Below are 20,839 nucleotides of genomic sequence, written 5' to 3'. Positions count from 1 at the left end.
CTGGCTGCCTGAATTAAGGCAGGGAGAAAGAAGTGTAGAAACGAGAATGAGGCACAAAATCCTCTGGTTGGTAGACACTTATATGATTGCCCATTCCTGGAGCCAGAGAGCCAGGGAAATTAGTACTCAAATGGACCCTAAGATCCCTGAGAGGGAACCAACATATGCTATTTGGGCTTTCACACAAAGGTTGACTCACTCTCTAAATAAGAGACACAGAAAAAGTTCAGGGAAGTCTTATGAAGATTGTTTGGTGTATTTGTTTGATAAAGCAATATTTGCAGATCCAAATTTCTTGATCTAAATGGCACAGTTAGGGATACAGCCAATGCCTTTGGGTGCTCACCAGAAACCAGTGGCTCTAGACCATGTAAAAATAAAAGGAGAAAATAAGGAAATACTTTTCTGGGTTTTTGGGTGCCAGAGCCCATAGGTCTACACTGGGGAAAATTTAACCAATGACATTGAGAGGTTCAGGGACAAATGCGGTGGCCATGGTGCTTCTCTGCTTGTGGATGGTGCCCTGCGGGCCATGTTGGGGCTGGTGACTGTAGTTCACACCTCAGAGTGCAGTACAGGCATTGATTTTGCGCCACAGAACATCACTGCTGCATAAAAGGTATGTTCCCTCACAGCTAAGAATTCAAGCCTTAACAAAAGGGAATATCCACTGAAGCCTACCACTAAGCTATGCATGACTCCGTGGGTTATTTGAGAAAAACAGTACTGCCTACTAAGTGAAGAATAAGACATTACCTGTTTTTTTCAAGACTTGCTACAAACAGATTAAAGTGTTACATAGTCCCCTGTCACCACGGAGCAACTCAGTTTGGCGGGGCAAAAAGACTTTAGGGGAACAGAGACTAACAACGGACTATTTCACATTGAATGCTAAGGCCACTTGGACAGGAAACCAAGGAAGGATTGCAGATATAGTTAAACATTTCTGGTACTAGCAGCAACCATTAATAAAAAGGACAACAGCTGGTAGGCTTCTTTGGGTATTGGAAACAGCATAAACCTCTCTGGGGTGGGCTTTTAGTCCCCTTAGTCAAAATCAAAATCACAAACAAAGCCACCAACCTTGAACAGAGCCCTTTGCAACAGCAGCCTTGGAAAAAGTTCAACAAGACATGGTCCAAACACTTCTTTTAGACCTTTAGAGCCTGTTAGCCTGATGGAAGTTCAGGTGTCCACAATCTCTATGTATGCTGACTGGAGTATGTGGCAACAGAAAATTGTCACTGAGTGAGCCAGCCTCTCAGATACTGAACACATAAACCAGCTGAAGCAGCTGCTATTGCTTGCCATTGGAAACATAGGGACCGGACATCTTGGGGCTGAGCACCATGCGTGGCACTGCTGGGTGAACTGCTCCTTTTCACCTGGGTGCTTAAAATCCAACCAGTAGAACTGGACAGGCTCAATAGGGCTGCATTATCAAATGGAAATGGTATCTTCAGAATCAGGCCCAGCCAGCAACCCGTGGGATCCGAAGGCTCCATGAACAAATGGCGAGCTTGCTAGAAGAGACTAAATGACCCATGGGGGATGGTTTGGCTCTGCTTTTGGCTACCTGAAGTCCAAGATTCAGAGACATGCTATGGCATGGTTCACTTAGGGCTCTGCAAAACATGCAGACTGGGGGTGGCTACCATCTAGCCAGTGGATGACCATTTTCTTTACTGAGACTGATAATGGTCATTCCATCCAATGGTCCAAACTACATGCAATGGTATGGCCATGAAGGCCTTTCTGCCATCTCTTGCTACATTTTTACCAACTCATGGGCCATTGCCAACAGTCTAGCTATCTGGTCAGGAAAATAGCAACTGAGTGACTGGACTATTAAAGCATCCCCTCTGTGGAGAAAGGGACTATGGCAACAGCTTGCCACCTGTAAGAGACAAATATGTCACTCAACTGGATGCTGGGACTACCATGGCCACCCTTGAGATGAACTTATGTCATGTTTTTGGATGCCCACTGAGACTTCACTCTGACCAAGGAAAGTTCTTTACTGCCCAAGTGACATGTCAATGGACACACTCTCATGGGACATGATGGACTTTCCATACACCTTGTCATCCAAAGGCCAATGGATCTATTTAATGTTAGAACAGCTGACTCACACAGCAACTGAAGAGTGTACATCAGGACAACCTGCTAATAGAGTGGTACCCCATCTGAGTACAGCAATTAGACATTAAACACTGCACTGCAGAGCAAGGGAAACATGGCATGGAGGTGCAGGTTGAAAAACACTGAGCTGAGTGAGGAAGAAGTTGGACAAGGCCAGTTGCCTGATTGAGCTGCCACTGTGAAATCCCAAACTCAGTGTTTCCAATCATTTTTTTCCTTTTATAGTGATGTTCTTGGGGGTGTTGCCATTTAGGCCACCATAATAACCCAGACAGGCCTCCTAACTCTAATGTGGATGGAGTGATTCCCCTGGGTGCCTTTTATTGGTTCCACAGGATCAAGAAATATCAGGGTGTTAGGGTCCCTCTTCTAGTACGGGGGTCATCTGATTCCTCCATTAGGGTGGATGACGTTATCAGACATGTCAAGTGTCTACAGTACATGACCTCCCTTCTAGAACTGGATAACCGAGGCTGAAAGGACTGGGTCAAGCCACAAGGGCAATGGGTGCCCAAAGAGGTAGTAGTCTCAGAACAGGGACAGACAGATTGAGTCCCTCCACTAACTCAGCCCAACCCCTGTGGATGAGTAGAGGATGCCTGAGATCCTGGGATGGATGGGAGGTGGGACACTGATCTGTCAATCTGCTTTTTCTGCAAGGATCAGGCAGCAGAGACCCAGAAGCTTCATGCCTTTTTAAGGCTCTTCCAAGCCACCACAGATAATTTGACAAAACACTGTATCTGCATCCCAGACCTCACCCTGTCACTGACTGAAGTGGTTCTTTCATCCTACTAAGGGTAAACTATACCAGCTATATAGGATAAAAAGACTTCCAGAAATTCATGTTACTGATGGTAGAACAACAATGCAAATATACTTAATGCCACTGACCTGTACATTCAGTAATGGCTAAGATGGCCAATTTTATGTTTTCTGTATTTTACCATATTTAAAAATTTTTAACATCTACATTATTGTTACCTCATAAGAAATTGTACTATTTTCTAACTGTCTGGGAAAATGTAAATAAATAATCAATCACTTTGGGATGCCATTTTTCATACCATGTTTTAACAAACAATTGTTTTCTAGTATTTACTTTTAAAGCTGAAATTAGAATTCTTTTTTTCTGAGTCCTAAGTCAAATGGTATTTTGCTCCAAGTACATTGCCTTATGAAGTAGGATAATAATAAATATCGAGAATGATTATTACTACTATTAAAACTCCATTTACATCTCCTATTACCATCCTAAATATTACATCTCAGTTACAGTGTTTGAAAAGTGGCTTGGACAGTATTGATTCTGTCCTCAAACTCCTGAAACACAACAATGACAGAGAAATAGCAAGAAAATGCTAAGAAAAACATAGTTTTTATGATCATTAGCTGTTCTGGTCACTGCTTTCGGTGAATTAAGTAATTTTTTTAAAAGTAGTCAAAATGTTGGAACTCGCATACATTCTTAGTGGAAATGTAAAATGGTACAACCACTTTGGAAAACAGTTTGGCAGAGTCTTAAATACTTATTTAGTCAACCATCCTCTTCCAATGAATACAGAATTTTCTGTTCTTTACTGGCACAACTTACATAAGTAGTGAGTACAAGTCTTGAGGTCCAACTGCGGATGTGCTCTCCACCACTCGGTGTATGTAAAGAAGATAAATAATATTTAAAAAGGACAGGTAGCTGTAAATTTTAAAAACACATTTGACAAGGAATGCATAGTTCCTTCTCTCCAAAATAATCTGGCGATTCTTCCAGGAGTGAGCCCGGTATGATGCCTCTCTCCTTATGATGATAGAAGAGAGGCACCTCATGAAACGGGTGAAACCTCTGCTCCCTGCGCCTACAATCATAACTCGGTTCCCTTCGTCCCTTGCTCTAGTCCTTGATTCCATATCTCAGTCCCACCTAGTCTGTGACTCAAACAACATTTGTCAGGAAAGATTTGGGACAGACCTCTTGAGACTTCCCTAGAGGTGTCAGAGATTCCTTGGCCATCATCTGTTCATATCTAGAGGGAGTTGTGGGTATGAAGAAGAGCAGAGCTTATAAATCTTCCAGCTGCTTTTACTCCCGCTGTACTCCACAAAAACTGTAACAATCACAACAACAACAACCATAACAACATCCACAACATCACAGGACAAGCCTCTACTGTTTCCAAAGTTTTCATTTCAGTAGACCTTCTCTGCCTTTATCTCAAGCGGCTAGGCATTTTGAGAGTCATGGGAATAGTATCATAGCCTTTTGTTCATAATAGGAAAAGTAGGCAGGGCTTTGTGCAATGCAGGCCTTCCTTAAGCCATTCACACTTCAATCTTGGGATCATTATTTCGCACATATACGCAGCAGGTTTCTAACATATATCTAGAAATCTATGAAATAATATGTACCATTAGTCCATATGACAGAGCCTGTGTTTTCTATTGTAATGTATTTCCCTCTTTTATTCTTATTTTAGCTTTTGTCATTAAAACTAGAGTCTTTTAAATTTAAAATTTAAATTTTAACTCAAAAATTAGCAGGTTCAAGACACTCTAATTATTTCTTGGAACACAAATAGATAAAATCCTCTATTTTATAAGAAACTGCCCTATTGAATATGCTTATTTCTGACATAATTTGCCAAATTTCAAGGTGACAAGGCTGAAGAAATTATTCTGAAACAGCCTCCCAAGGAATGATGGCAGTTTTTCCTTATTGTGAGTCATGGGACAAGAATTAGACAAAAAGATAACAAAGCAGAATAAGCATTACATAAGAAAGAAGGACAACAATAGGACATGTTAACCTTTCATAGGATAAAGTTTTGGTAATATGTGGTGAGAAGAAATGCATTGAACAGAGCTTGGTGGAGATGATTGAAGGCCTGAATAAGTTATTGTTTCAAGACCAAATAATTAGAATTTTGAGAGTTGCAACCAGATGAATGGAAGAGAGGCTGTAGAACCAAGGCCGTGGTTGAAACACATTTGATTAACTTCAAGAATATTTTCCATGCATCTCTGCTAAGGATGATGGTTATAATGCTAAATATTTTAACAATCCCAACAACAAAATTAACAGCAGCATACATACTGTCCTACATAATGTTGTAACTGCTTTGTATTATTTAAGCTGTGCATAGCCCTGTAAGGTACATCCTATTAGTGTCACCATTTCACAGATAAGGAAACTGAGGTAAAGGGAGGTTATGCAACTTGATCAATTTTAAGCAATCCATGAGCAATGGAGCTTCCTCGCCAGCCCAGAGAGTACTTCAGGGCCTGCCATGATAACTTCTGGACTATTGGAAGGAAAATAAATCTAGCTAAGGATGAAGCTCTAATTCCTGAACGGATGATGATTACCTCTGAACTTGCTTCCACCTGACATGGGAAAGTAAATGATTTTTAACAGCTTTAGGAAAACAGCAGAATTTTTGTGAATTTGAATCAGTACTATGAAGAGAGGAATTTTAAAAAATTGTTAATTTGAAGAGGCTCTGAGTCTAGGTTGATGAATGTGTTGTTCAGAATAGCGTGGTGGATAGATTAGAGGATCAACCAAGGAACAGTTCTTTGCCTGCATGGGCAAAACCATCTTCTGTCTTTAGGGAAATGGTATCGCTACCCTGAGTGTTTGGAGCCCAGGTCTCACTTATCTGTGCAGTTGTGAAGGTCCTCACACCCACAGTGCTGAGGTTAATTGAATGTTACTCTTTTAATTCCTGCAAAGAATGAGACAGCTTCTGGACCCTCAAGAAAGATCGCTAACAAGTAAATACAAGTATATCCGGAAGATAAAGTTGTAATAGACTCTTCTTTTCAACCTGATCCATCATGCACTTAGGGAGCTGACTGGGCACAGTTGGAGTATAAAGAGAAAAATGAAGCCACAGCCTTCTATTTTCTTTCTAACAGACTTGTACCAACATTCTGTGGCTGAATCTAGGTGATGGTGACACAAGAGGACACAGGGGTTAAATTCTGTGGCCACAGGGGAGAAGTTCTACCCTCAGGGTGAGCCAATGGCCTTTTCTGGCCTGGTCCCCTGGGCATGGGCTGCTGAGTGCAGAGAGGGGAAGCAGATGGTCTCTGCAGCTGGAAGCCTAGCACCTGCCCCAGCTGCTTTGCATGTCCCTCCCAGCTGCCCTACCTTCCAGAGCCCATATCAATGCCTGGGTCAGAGCTCTGGAGAAGAGCTGCTTAGTTAGGACACAGAGGGAACCATGGAAACCCCAGCGCAGCTTCTCTTCCTCCTGCTACTCTGGCTCCCAGGTGAGGGGAACACGGGATAGTTTTGCATGTCAGTGAAAACGCTCTCAAGTCCTGTTACCCGGCAGCTCTGCTCAGTCAACACAATAATTAAAGCTCAATATAGAGCAATAATTCTGGCTCTTCTGGGAAGACAGTGGGTTTTATCTAGATTACATGGGTGACTTTTCTGTTTTATTTCCAATCTCAGATACCACCGGAGAAATTGTGTTGACGCAGTCTCCAGCCACCCTATCTTTGTCTCCAGGGGAAAAAGCCACCCTCTCCTGCAGGGCCAGTCAGAGTGTTGGCAGTAACTTAGCCTGGTACCAGCAGAAACCTGGCCAGGCTCCCAGGCTCCTTATCTATGGTGCAACCAACAGGGCCACTGGCATCCCAGACAGGTTCAGTGGCAGTGGGTCTGGGACGGACTTCACTCTCACCATCAGCAGCCTGGAGCCTGAAGATTTTGCAGTGTATTACTGTCAGAAGTATGGTAGCTCACCTCCCACAGTGCTTCAACATGAAACAAAAACCTCTGCAAGACCTTCATTGTTTACTAGATTATACCAGCTTCTTCCTTTAGAGATAGCTGCTGCAATGACAACTCAATTTTAGCATCTCTTCTCTGCTTGGGCATTTTGAGGATCTTGAAAAAGTAATCCCTTCATGTATTGAGACTCTGATTCCTGCGTTTTTCCTCAGACCAAGATGGACAGCCAGGTTTAAGCACAGTTTCACAGTAATGGCCATTGGATCAGATTTACATCAGTGGATGTCAATAAAGGTCCCAACCAGAGCCATAAGGCAACAACAATAGCAACAAATAATCAAAATTGGAAAAGAAGAATTAAAGCTGTCATAATTCACTGATGAAGGATTGTGTGCAGATAAAATTCAAATTTGTCTACAGAGAAACTATTAAAATTGATATGAGAAAGAGAAAATCATTAGATTCAAGATCAATTTATTAATTCATAGATTCAAAAATCAATTTTATTTTTGCATAACAGAAAAAAATGCTAAAAATTAACATTATAAAACAAACGCACCATTTACAAAAACATCAAAGTATCAATTATTTAGAAAAAATAGACTAAATACACTGATGTCTCCAGGATATTATTTTGAAAAATAAAAGAAAACCTAAGTAAATAGAAATTCATATTATGTTCAAAGACTGAATGTCTCAGTATTATAAAAACGTCAGTTCCTCAAAGATTAAAATATTGATTACATACAAGAAAAATCAAAATCCTAAAGTATACTCAAATTTAAATTAAGAAGCTAATCTAAATATTATATGGGAATGTCAACGATGTAGAATAGCCACAGTGAACCTGAAGAAACACCAAAATGAGAACTTACAGTGCCTGAATGCCTGGAATATAGTGTGGGTGACAGTATGGTGGTGATGGTGAGATCAGAAGTTTAAAAATTTGCGAATGTGCCTATTTTTGGAAATAATTACTATGCAGACGTAGCCAAACCGTCTTCAATTGTGCCACCAGAATCTCAGATTTCCAGAATTAGTTTCTCACAGTGTGATTCTTAACACGGCATCAATAATTCTCAGTCTCCCCAGTAAATGCAGTTCAGTGCATGGTACAGCTATCCATTTGTTTTCTACAATATTTTAAATGGTAGAAAATTATATTTATTTATCCAACTAGTTGACTCGGTAACAGCTGAGTCATTTGCAGAGAGGTACTCTGTTTTAATAAATAACAAAACTAAGAAAGTTAGTGAATGACCAAGTAGGAAGAGTGATAGGAACAGCTGTCTTACCTTTGTCCAAGGCTTCCTTCCAAAAGGGATTTCACTGATCACTTTCATTTATCACCACCAATAATTTATTATAATTTATTGTAATGTAGTTTATTGAATATTATATGAAAGTGAAAAACAGAGTAGTTGTACCAGTACTGGAAGCACTGTTTCTACTGAATACAAATAATTTTCACACTATTGTAAAGTCAAAACATCTTAAGTCCAACCACCATGAATTAGGGACTTACTGTAAGTTCAGGAAGTAACTATAAAGAAACTCGCAAATTTTAAGAAAAATAGAATATATTCCTGATAGAGGTACAAGAATATATTATCTAAAATGTACAGTTTTCCATTAAAAAAATCCTGCAAAGAAACAGAAAAGTATGATCAATATTGAGGGAACAAAACAAAACAACTGCAGCAAAAAAACACAGTCAATGAAAGCTGATTCTGACTTGTCCTAAAACCAGCTTTAGCAAAGACTACAAAGCAGTTATTATATAGATGTTTAAATAATTATTCTTAAAACTATGATCATATACTTTTAAAGACATAAAGAGAAAAATATAAAGACAATGACTCAGCAAATGGAAACTCTTAAAAAATAGAAACTATGGAAAAGAATCAAGTGAGAATTCTAGAAACAAAAACTACAATAACTCAACTGAAAAATATATTAGATAACTCCAACATCAGTTTAAGATGGCAAAAGATTCAGTGAACTTAAAAATAGATGTACAGAAATTATTGAATCTAAATAAAGAAAGGAGTTTAGGAAAAAATGTGCAAGACTTGACAGAATCACAGCTCAGGTGGAAAGATACCAACAAGTGTGTGAAGGGAGTCACAAAAAAAGCAGAGAGAGAGAGAAAGTGATCAAAAAATACTTGGAATAGTAATGACAACAGCTTTTCAAAAATAATGAACCACAAAGATAATTTAATCTATAGATGAAAGAAACTCAGTGAAACCTTTCAGGATATAATATGAGATTAATAACAACATACATCATACTTAAAAATGTTGAAAGACAAAGAGAAATTCGTGAGTGTGTCAGGACTGAAAGCTGACTCTACATATGGAGAAACGATAATAATGCCATTGGTTAAGTTTTCATCAGGAGTGAGGGAGGCTGGAAGACATTGGAATGACATATTTAAATACTCAAAGGAAACTAAAGAGGACAACCAGCAATTTTGTTTCTGATGAAAATATTCTTCAGAACTAAAAATATTCCTTGATAAACAGAATAAATTCATTAATAGCAGCTCTGCCGTCTAAGAAATTCAAGAGGAAATCTTTCAGAATCACAGAAAATTACAGCAGGCAGGATTTTGAGCCCACAGGCTATAATGAAGGACTCAAAAGTAGTAAACAATAAGAATAAAGCTAGAAAAAAAACCACACAATTCAATTTATATACATTAAAGATGTAAAAACCCAAATTACTGTGTTCAATGTCAGAATGACAATTACCTTGGTTGAGATGGGGAAGCAGTTACTGAAGAGGAAGGTGCATGGAGGAAGCATCAGCAGAAGGTAAATATTCTGTAGTTCCATCTGGCCAATGAATACACAAAAACTTATTCAGTTACAATTTGAAGACGTGTGCCCTTTGTGCCCTCTGGGTGTTTTATCACTTAAAATAATACGTAAAAAGACCAAATAGAATAGAAAATATTTATGAAAACTCAGCCTATTAAAGACCAATGTAAAACATGCCTGAGAAAGGGAAAAATAATTAGAAACCTCTTAGAGAAAACAGAAGGACATTAAAAAATATGTCCCTTTGGCAGGGCGCAGTGGCTCACGCCTGTAATCCCAGCACTTTGGGAGGCCAAGGCAGGCAGATCATGAGGCTTAAGATCCATGTCTGGAAGTTTGTAAGATGCTAAATTATGTAAAACACAATAAGCCAAGGATGCAGGTTGTAGTTCTCTGGGGTACTCAATTATAATAAAATAATACAGAACTAAAAAACAAGTTAGGATAAAATAAACCAACACTGTAAACAAAATATGTTGTGCCAAATATGATTGAATTTTTAGATAAAAGATTGTAAGTAAATAAATGAAATTGCATACACAAAAATAAAATCAAAAGACAACTAAAAACAAGGAGAAACTATTCTTAATATATTAAACAAATAAACTGTTACTGTTCTAATATGAAACAACTCTATTAAAAGTTAAGATAATGGATCAAAAATCCAATAGAAAAAAGAAGAAAAGAGAACAGACAATGCATTATAAAAGATATATATATATAGCATTTATACACAAGTAAAGTGTGTAATCTCAATAATGAGGGAAATGCAAACTGAAACTACTTTGAGGTAGTATTATCTGGTTCAAGAAAAATCCAAAAAATATTAACCGTATTTTTAGGCAAGGTTATGGAAACAGGATTTCTCATTAACAGCTGTGAGGATGGAAACTAATACTACCTTTTTAAGAAGGAGAATATGACAACATCTACAAAACTATCTTAATGTGTATCTTTGACCCATAATCCCATTCCTAGGAATCTCTGAAGATACACCTTCAACACTACAAAAATACATACACACAAGGTTATTCACTGGAACATTAATTGTAATGATTTGTAAAATGTTGACACCACCCAGAATATTCATAGATAAATATTTTGTTGAAATAGCTATGGAACATTCATGCAATGGAGTATGTATCAGCTGTCAAAAGGAAGAAAGTATCTATGAATTGACAGGAAGTTATTTCTCAGATATATCGCTAAATGAAAAAAAGCAAAGTGCAAACAAATATCTATACTGTGTTACCTTCCAAGTAAGAAAGCAGTGGAGATTTAAAAACAAACAGAACCATAAACGAAAACAACAAATTTGAGAGGATAGACAGAGTGAGGCTAGGAGGGAGTGATAAGAGGAAGGGGCTGGTAACAGGGTGAAGGGATGAGATGACAGTGGTACAGAAGGGGTGGAAGGGGACACGTCTCTGAGCTTACCTTTTTGTTTTTGGGAATTTATGTCTTTGGAGACTCTATTTATATTACAAATATTTGAAAATAATTGAAATCAAGAAAGATGAGAGGATCCAAATCGGTTACAAACAAGAGTAAATGAAACTAAATGTATTACAAATGAATTAAAAAAAATAACCTGGGGGTGGATATGGGAAGAAAGGACTAATCCAGTATTTTGACTATTTCCACTAAAGCTAATGACAAAAATATCTGTGATTCAATATTTTACTGGACTTAGTAGCTTCAATTTTTACAGGGGTATGGTTATGCATCTGCACACATATTTTTCTTTCTTTATTCCAGGCAATGGCTACATGAATTTTTTAAAGTTTTATTTTGATTTTAATTGACAAATAGTAATGTATATACATACGGGGTACAATGAGATGCATACCTGTATACATTGTCGAATAATCAAATCTGGTTAATTACCATAGTCATCACCTCCAATATTTATCATTTTTTTTGTAGTGAGAACATTTAATATATTTTGTTGTGAGAACATTTAATATATTTTGTTATTTTGAAATACAGAATATAGTATTATTAACTACAAAACCACTGTCATAAGGTTAACAAGAACAGTATGCCATGTTCCAGACTGAAGTATAGTTAAGCATTAATCAGGCTACATTCTGAGCCACTTCCCTTAGCTTCTCACTAACGAAAAGTCAAGTTGCAATAAATACAGACCATTAACGTCCCCGATGTTCCCAAACATAACACCTTCACCATTAGGAGTGTAAAACCTAATCTTTGAGATATTTTCCTGATCCTGAATTCCAGTAGCATAGCTGATACCAACTTGTCTAAAGACCACCCCCCTCCCAAAGAACCGAGTCAACATAAGAATGCAGTTTCTTCACCTCCCAGTCCCGTGACTTCATCCTTCACTCTTCAACCAATCTCTCTCCATCCAAAACCACTTAAAATCTTAAACCCCAAAGTGCTTGGGGAGGTAGATATGAAGTTTCCTCCTGTCTTCTCATTTAATTGCCTTGGGATTAAATCTCTTTCTCTGCAGCAGCCCCCAGTGTCTTAGTGTATGTTGACTTGCCATGTAACAGGCAATCAAGCATGCCAGAATTACATCTATATAATAATGTCGCCATGCTATGCAACAGATCACCAAAACTTAGTCCCCCTATCAGACTGACATTTTGTACCCTTTGACAATGCAGTCCCTGGTAACCAGCATTCTACTTGCTATTTCTGTGACTTTCATTTTTTTAGATTTTTCTTCCTAAGCTTAGAACAAGGGATTGCTGTGGCCATGGCAGAAGTTTGCCTCTGCACACAGTTTCCCTCCACCGCAAAACTGCAGCTTCTGCCAGTTGCATCCACTCTCTTTATGAATAAACATACCTGGAAGTGTTCATAGCATTTGCAATGAATTATACAAGATTTTGAAGCCCCCCCCCTCCTCCTTTCTCTTCCTTTTTTTTTTCTTTTGTGCCATCTTTAAATTTTTCATTTAGCACAGTGCATGACTGTTGGGGCTCAATACATATTTGTTGCAAAAAGGGTAAAAAAAAGGTGTTCCTTCTTTTCAATAGGAAAACTCCGTAGCTTAAATCTCACAAGACCGTCTTCTAGTCAGACTCAAAACTCACATCCACAGCCACCTCCTGTGGATGGAAAAAATGTGACCTTTATGTGTATGTCTCCTCATACATTGAATGGTGGTCCAGATTTCAAGCTTCTCGGGATCTGTGCCCACAGGCTATTGTGTCCGGAGTTGGTTCCTGCTGGTGAGTCTCGCTGACTTCAAGAATGAAGCCATGGACCTTCCCAGAGAGTGTTACAGCTCTTAAACATGGCACAGAGTGGTAGGAAGCATTACCGTGAAGAGCTAAAGGACAAAGCTTCCACATCACGGAAGAGGACCCTAGCAAGTTGCCGCTGCCTGCTGGGGTGGCTAGCTTTTATTCCCTTACTGTCCCCGCCCATCTGTTTCTGTCCTATCAGAGTGCCCTTTTTTCAATCCTCTCCACGATTGGCTACTTTTAGAATCCTGCTGATTGGTGCATTTTACAGAGCGCTGATTGGTGCATTTTACAGAGCGCTGATTGGTGCATTTTACAGAGCCTGATTGGTGCATTTTACAGAGCTCATAAGAAGTCCCCACTCCACCCAGGCAGTCCAGCTGGCCTCACCTCTCATTATCAATGACTGAAATGATCATTAGTAGCAGTGGCTTTAGTTAAATTTATACCAGTAGTTACATACAGGGTAGAAAAATGGTCTGAAGAGATATATTCAGTATCAAATGAAAAATTACACCTTGTGACCCCTTTCTCTCCCTGTATAAACCCTTAAGATTGTGCTGAAACCTCAGAGAATCAGGTGAGCCTCATATTGCTCCTTCCTAAATCTTGGTCCCTGCTCAACCTGAGCCCATGTTTGGCCATCCACGGGCATCCATGTATACAACTTTGAAGGCAAAACTCCCTGCTTGGAGTGGCTCATTAGATGACCAGGGTCCAGATAGCATTGCCAAGGAAGCTTACAGATGGCTTCATACTGAGTCTCTCTCCTCAGCCTCCCAGCATCACTGGCTCTGAAGGAATGTCCCTGTCATCCATGGCACCCAGAGCACAGTCAGCCCTGACCTGACTTCACTGCCCAATTCACGGCCTCATCGCAGATTCCACTGCAAAATAGACAGTGTCAGATCTCAAAGAGAGGCTGATTTGTAGGCCCGAAAAGCAACAACCCATTGTTCCCTCGATCTCTCTGGTGGAATTCTGAAGTTCGTCATAAACTGAATTTCTGTACAAACATACTCTCTTAACAATGGAAAATATTTGCAAAATGGGAAACATAAAACATAGGAAAAGTTTAAATCTCACAAGAGAATCTTCTAGTCAGACTCAAATTCAACTTCCCTGATTCTGAACTTCCTGTCTTGCAGTCACCTTCTTTGGGTCCATGTGTTTCACCCTTTCCAGCTCAGAGCTTCTCTCCCTGGCTACCCTTAGTCTCAGGTTGTCCTTATGTCTGATAGGCTTCTACCTTATGGATGCTGTAAGGTTATCCTCTCATTTGCTGGATTCTCGTGGAAAAAAATCCCTCCAAGTTCACATCCTGAGACTTCAGACTCCACTCTTCCTTGGAGAGCCATCCTCCATTTCCTGCAGGTCTGGTCAGAGCCCCTTTCATAGAAATGGAAACACTTACTTGAATTAGTTTCTGCAGAAGCCAGGCCAACCTCTAAGGTGCCTGATTTATGAAGTTTCTAACAGGAAGTCTGGTGTCTCAGGCAGGTTCAGCCCCAGTGGTTCAGGGACAGATTTCATATTGAAAATCAGCAGGGTAAAGGCTGAGGACGTTGGGGTTTATTACTGCCTGCAAGGTACGCAAGTACCTCCCACAGTGGTACAACCCTGAATACAAACCTCCCTGCTTGGAGTGGCCCAGCTGCTCAAATATGTTGTTCATTTGGGGAGCGGCACAACAGAATCTCTGTCCGTATAAGATGAAGATGTTGGGCCGAGACGGACAGATCATGAGGTCAAAAGTTTGAGACCAGCCTGACCAACATGGTGAAACCCCATCTCTACTAAAAATACAAAAATTAGCTAGACGTGGTGGTGTGTGCCTATAATCCTAGTTACTCAGGAGGCTGAGGCAGGAGAATAGCCTGAACCCAGGAGGTGGAGGTTGCAGTGAGCCAAGATCATGCCACTGCACTCCAGCCTGGGTGACAGAGCGAGACACCGTCTCAAAAAAAAGAAAAAGAGATGAAGATGTTGGTGAGCTCAGGGTAACAGGTTGCATCTGAATGACCCGTCCCATGGGGGCCTCAGCAGTACATCAGGTAAAACCCATTCATGGTCCTGTCAGCTCCCACAGCCTTGGTATGGCGTAAGCCAAAGGAAAATAGAGATAATTCAAGTGCCTTCAGAGTAAGCAGACAGAACTGAGGGAGAACGGAGGGGAATCTCACCCTAATCCTCCCTGCCTTGCCTACATTCGACAATAAGACTTAAAATAGCTTAGTAGTCAGACAAGTAACACAGATTTGTGTCAACACATGTTGAATATCCCTTGAAGTTCAGCTCTTTTGTGTATATTTTTAAGAGGATAGTATTTGGTAGCATTTAGAAACTGGTATTTTTCAACTTTCCCTATTTCCTTCTTCTCCTTTTCACTAGTTCCCTTCCCTCTGCACCACATACAAATAGTGAAAAGAGCATTCTACACAAGCTATCCTCAGGGAGAGCTGGCCGAGGACAATCATTAAAAAGCTTGAATTTGCACCTCTAAATAGACTTTTGTGAATTCATGGAAGATGGAAGATCCTGATGTTAAAACTCTTTCATTCATTTTAATTACTTCTTGCTAATAATAAAGGATAATATTTGAAATTCCAAAAGTTGGATTTTAAAAACAAAAACTTAAACTGGTATAAGCAGATTATAGAATTTATCATATATGCCACTAGAATAACACAGAATAATGTGAGATTTTTTTTTCTTTACCAAAGGGTGAGAATTTTAAAACTGTGGGCAGACTCCAGGAATGAGAGCATAAAGGGAATATAGTAGAGGCCAGCTACGGTCCAATAACCTGCACTTTGTCTTGTATTTGTTGCAGTTGTGGATGGTATTCTGTGATGTACATATACCACATTTTCTTTCTTCTGTCTACCACTGATGGGCATTTAGTTAATTCCATGTCTTTGCTAGTGTGAGTAATGCTGCAGTGAACATATGTGTGCGTGTGTCTTTATGGTAGAACAATTTATATTCCTTTGGGTATACACTCTGTAATAGGATTGCTGAATCAAATGGTAGTTCTGTTTAAAGTTCTTTGAGGAATCTCCAAAGTGCTTTGCACAGTGGCTGAACTAATTTACACTGCCAGCAGCAGTGTCTGAGCATTCTCTTTTCTCTGCAACCTCATCAACATTTGTTATTTTTTGACTTTTTAATAGAAGCCATTCTGACTGGTGTGAGATGGTACCTAATTGTGGTTTTAATTTGCATTTTTCTAATGATTAGTGGTGTTGAGCATTTTTCATATGCTTGTTGACTGTGTATATTTTCAAAAAGAGTCTGTTCATATCATTTGGCCACTTTTTAATGGGGTTGTTTTTGTTGTTTACTTTCATTACAGATTCTGGTTATTAGGACTTTGTCGGATGCATAGATTACAAATATTTTCTCTCATTCTGTAGGCTGTCTGTTGACTCTGTTTATAGTTTCTTTAACTTGTGCAGAAGCTCTTTAATTAGGTCCCATTTGTTTTTGTTGCAGTTGCTTTTGGAGTTCTTGTCATGAAATTTTTACTATGGCCTTTGTCTAGAATGGTATTTCTTAGATTTTCTTCTAGTGTTTTTGAAGTTTTAGGTTTTACATTTAAGTCTTTAATCCATATTGAGTTGATTTTTGTATATGGTGAAAGGAAGGGGTCCAGTTTCAATCTTCTGTATATGGCTGGCCAGTTATGCTAGCACCATTTATCAAATAGGGAGCCTTTTCTCTATTGCTACCTTTTGTCAACATTGTCAAGATCAGATGGTTATAATGTACAGCTTTAAGTCTGGGTTCTCTAACCTGTTACATTGATTTTTGTGGCTATTTTTCTACCAGAACCATGTAATTTTGGTTACTGTAGGCTTGTAGTATATAGTTTGAAGTCGGGTAGTGCAATGCTTCTGGTTTTGTTCATTTTGCTTAGGATGGCTTTGTCTATTCAGGCTCTTTTGTGGTTCCATATGAATTTTAGAATAGTTTTTCTTCTTCTGTGAAAAATTTTGTTGATAGTTTGATATAAATAGCATTGAATCTATAAATTGCTTTGGGCTATATGATCATTTTAACAATATTGATTCTTTCCATCCATGAGCATGAAATATTTTTCCATTTGTTTTTATCATCTCTAATTTCTTTCAGCAGTTTATTATAATTCTAGTTGTAGATATCTTTCAGCACCCTGGTTAACTGTATTCCTAAGTATTTTATTTTCTGTGGCTATTGTGAATGGGATTGCATTATTGATTTGGCTCTCAGCATAGACATTATTGGTATAGAGAAATGCTACTGATTTTTTACATTGATTTTCTGTCTTGAAACTTTGCTGAAGTGGTTTATTAGATCCAGGAACATTTGGGCAGTGAAGACAGGGTTTTCTGGGTATAAATTATATCAGATGCAAAGAGAGATAGATTGACTTCCTCTCCTCCTCTGGCTAGGACTTCTAGTCCTGTGTTGAATAGGAGTGGTGAGATTAATAAGCATCCTTGTCTTGTTCTGGTTCTTAGAGGAAATTCTTCCAGCTTTTCACCATTCAGTATGATGTTGGCTGTGGGTTTGTCATATATAGGTCTTATAATTGTGAGGTATCTTCCTTCAATGTCTAGTTTGTTCCAGGCTTTTAAAATCAAGGGATGATGAATTTTATTGAAAGCCTTTTCTGCATCTATTGAGATGATCATATGGTCTTTGTTTTTAGTTCCTTTCCTCTCAGATCCTGTCCTGAAAATCTAACGAGCCCTACTAATATAAAAAGAAACAACCACACATGTTCCCCCACATTGTGCTGTGAGAGCTGACCCCTAGGATCTCAGACATGCAGATCATATGAGACCTAATAAAGGGATTCTCCCAAGAGATTTTCCACCTAAGAATTCTGGTGCTAGCTCTCCTCGCAATAAAATGTTCTCCGCCTCTGGTCAAAATCGACACCAAATGATAACACAATGGAAATGTTCAGGAGAAGAAGGACAATCACACTTTTAGAAAGATAAAAGACATGCCTTATGCCTGTAACAGTTTCCTATTGCTAGGGCAACTAATTACCACAATTATACCGCATTCAGTATGATTTATTATCTACAATAAATCCTATCAAATTTATTATCTATAATTCTGGATTGAGAAGTCTTACTGAGCTAAAATTAAGGAGTCACTAGGGCTGTATTTCTTCTGGAGGCTCCAGGGGAGAAAATCAGATTTCTTGCTTTTAATCTTCAAGATACCCTCATATTCCTGGCTCCATAACTCCTTCCTCCATCAGTCCAGCACATCCATGCAGGAAAAAAAAAAAAAAAGATGTGAACTTACATTTAAATCTGCATCTCTCTAGAATTTGATCCTGGCAAGCTGGATGTAAGCAAGTTTCTCTAAAAAATCAGGCTCATGAAAGGCCACAGGAGGATGGTGCACAGGCTAGACTGCTGTGATTTGGCCACCCCTAGTCTTGCATGCCAATGCTCCCTGGAGTCCTCAGGCTCCAGTCTACTGATGCTGATGCAATTTGTTCCACTCCCTCTGTTGCTGAACGAGGCTGAGACAATCAGGGCCAAGTTAGATATGTAAAAAATCAGAGTTTAAATCTTTGTCCAGTCTTATTAGAATCTAAAATACTTTTCCATATACATAAGCAGTGGCTTGCCAGGAGATGAACACTCTCCCTCCTACAGATGCCAACAGAGAGGCTGGAATCTGGGTCAGGATGATGTCCCCATTCATTGCTTAAGCGTAAAAGAGGAAAGTGGCATTGATGGTGCACAGCAGGAATATACACCCAACAGCTCCATGACGTGGCCTTTCCCCGGTGCCTCCCCTTCACCTGCTCTCCAGAAAGCCAGGGTCTAGGAGAGCTGTTCCTGAGTTCATAGGAACATGCTAGTAGGGAGTAGAGCTCAGAGAATTACTGAGGGAATGTGATATTGGTCTTCCTGCTTTGGAGACCAGGTGTCATTGGAGCCTGGATTGATCCACTTTTTCAGTTTATCGGAATCCAGTCTCCCACATTAGAGAGAGAAACAGATTTTTTTTAAAGTAATCAGATTTGCCATCACTATTCATCCTTCATGCTAATGAACTGTGAGAAATCATAACCAATGGCAGAAAAGAAGGCAGAATATGGAGCTCACCAAACCAAGAATAAGGTGCAGCTAGTCTCTGAGTAGTAAAAAGACCTACAGCTCCGAATAATGGTGTGTCTGTAAATGGTGCATGCATTGAAGAATCACGGTATCATCTTTGCACATCTGCGGTGAATTGCTTGACCTAATACTGATAATTACAATGACTTAGGGATATCACAAAATTATTCTGAGAACATCTAACATGCTTATGATAATTTTTATTAAAAAATTAATTTCACACTTATAAAAATGTAGTATATCACAAAGTATCCCTCCCCACAACTGAAATAACTTCACAGTATGTTGAAGAACTGAGAGCTCCACCCTCTAAGGCTTTATAAAATAAACCACACACACACAAACGCACACATACACACACACACAAAGAGATATTTTTCCATTTACCCCCCAATACAACTTTAAAATGCATTACTCCATGTGGTTCTCACAACCACTTCAAGGTTTGGCAACAGATGCCCAATAAATTCTTTGGTAATAAAATGTCCACCTGGGAGAAATATATTCTCCGCAGATAAATCTCTGCTGCCCTGGTCTGCCCTCAAACACCTGGGGACACTGAGCCTGTGCTGAGTTACTGAGATGAGCCAACCCCTGCTGATTTGCATGCTCCCGGAGCACAGCCCCCTGCCCTGAAGACTTATTAATAGGCTGGTCACACCCTGTGCAGGAGTCAGACCCAGTCAGGACACAGCATGGACATGAGGGTCCCCACTCAGCTCCTGGGGTTCCTGCTGCTCTGGCTCCCAGGTAAGAAAGAAGAGCACTAGGAATTTACTCAGCCAGTGTAATCAGTACTGCCTGGGTCTTCAGGGATGTCTTCTTATAACATGATTAATTCTGTAAATATTTGTCTTAAATGTTTCCAATTTCAGGGGTCAGGTGTGACATCCAGATGACCCAGTCTCCATCCTCCCTGTCTGCATCTGTAGGAGACAGAGTCACCATCACTTGCCGGGCAAGTCAGAGCATTAGCAATGATTTAACCTGGTATCAGCAGAAACCAGGGAAAGCCCCTACGCTCCTGATCTATGATGCAACCAACCTGCACACCGGGGTCCCATCGCGGTTCAGTGGCGGTGGATCTGGGGCAGATTATTCTCTCACCATCAGCAGCCTGCAGCTGGAAGATTTTGCAACTTATTACTGTCAACAGGAATACAGTTACCCTCCCACGCTGTTACAAGCCAGAACAAAAACCCCTTAGGGAAGTCGATATGTGAGGCTGGGCTACCCCAGCTGCTCCTCCTGGTACTTTGATCTGCTGAAAGCATTTCTCAGATGCAGCCAAGTTTTGAAGGTTTTGGTAAGAGGGGCCAGGGAGGCTCTCTGCGTTCTAACTCTTTCTTCCATGTCAGCCCAGCAGCAGAGACATGACAGTGTCTCTCCTGACTTAATAAAGGGAAGCAATTATGATACCTGAGGAATCAATTTCATGGCATCAATCAGTGTTCATACATCAAAAGATTAAGATGCTCTACATATTCCAAGAAAAAACCATTGTAATATAGGGAATTATAATTCAAAATACAAACCTGAGGTTAGGGTTATCAGGGAAGCTGATGCTTGAAACAGGGGAATCTCTGATGGTCCACCAGAAGCCAGAGTGCATCTAACCATGAAGGTCTGGGCTGCCTTATATGTGGTCCTCAGACCTGTCTAGGAAGTCTACATTTGAGGATGCTGATGTTCTTGGCTGCCTGCAGCACCTCTCCATGTGATTTTCCAGTTCTCAATTCAGTCCAAGGGCCTACCTGCAGATGTCAATGAATATTGAATCAT

At 39.7% G+C, this 20,839-nt stretch overlaps 2 gene segments (V, D, J or C); both read left to right on the top strand.

The window, feature by feature from the left end:
• Positions 1–6,326: 6,326 nt before the first annotated feature.
• LOC105738167 lies at positions 6,327–7,005 on the top strand. The segment is given in 2 exon segments: positions 6,327–6,411; positions 6,599–7,005. Coding segments are annotated over 2 exon segments (456 nt in total).
• Positions 7,006–19,752: 12,747 nt separating this feature from the next.
• On the top strand, positions 19,753–20,264 carry LOC100585689. The segment is given in 2 exon segments: positions 19,753–19,807; positions 19,933–20,264. Coding segments are annotated over 2 exon segments (387 nt in total).
• Positions 20,265–20,839: the final 575 nt, after the last annotated feature.

The sequence above is a fragment of the Nomascus leucogenys genome, unplaced genomic scaffold (assembly GCF_006542625.1).
Source record: "Nomascus leucogenys isolate Asia unplaced genomic scaffold, Asia_NLE_v1 Super-Scaffold_526, whole genome shotgun sequence".
Taxonomy (NCBI): domain Eukaryota; kingdom Metazoa; phylum Chordata; class Mammalia; order Primates; family Hylobatidae; genus Nomascus; species Nomascus leucogenys.
This window is presented reverse-complemented; position numbering and strand designations above follow the sequence as displayed.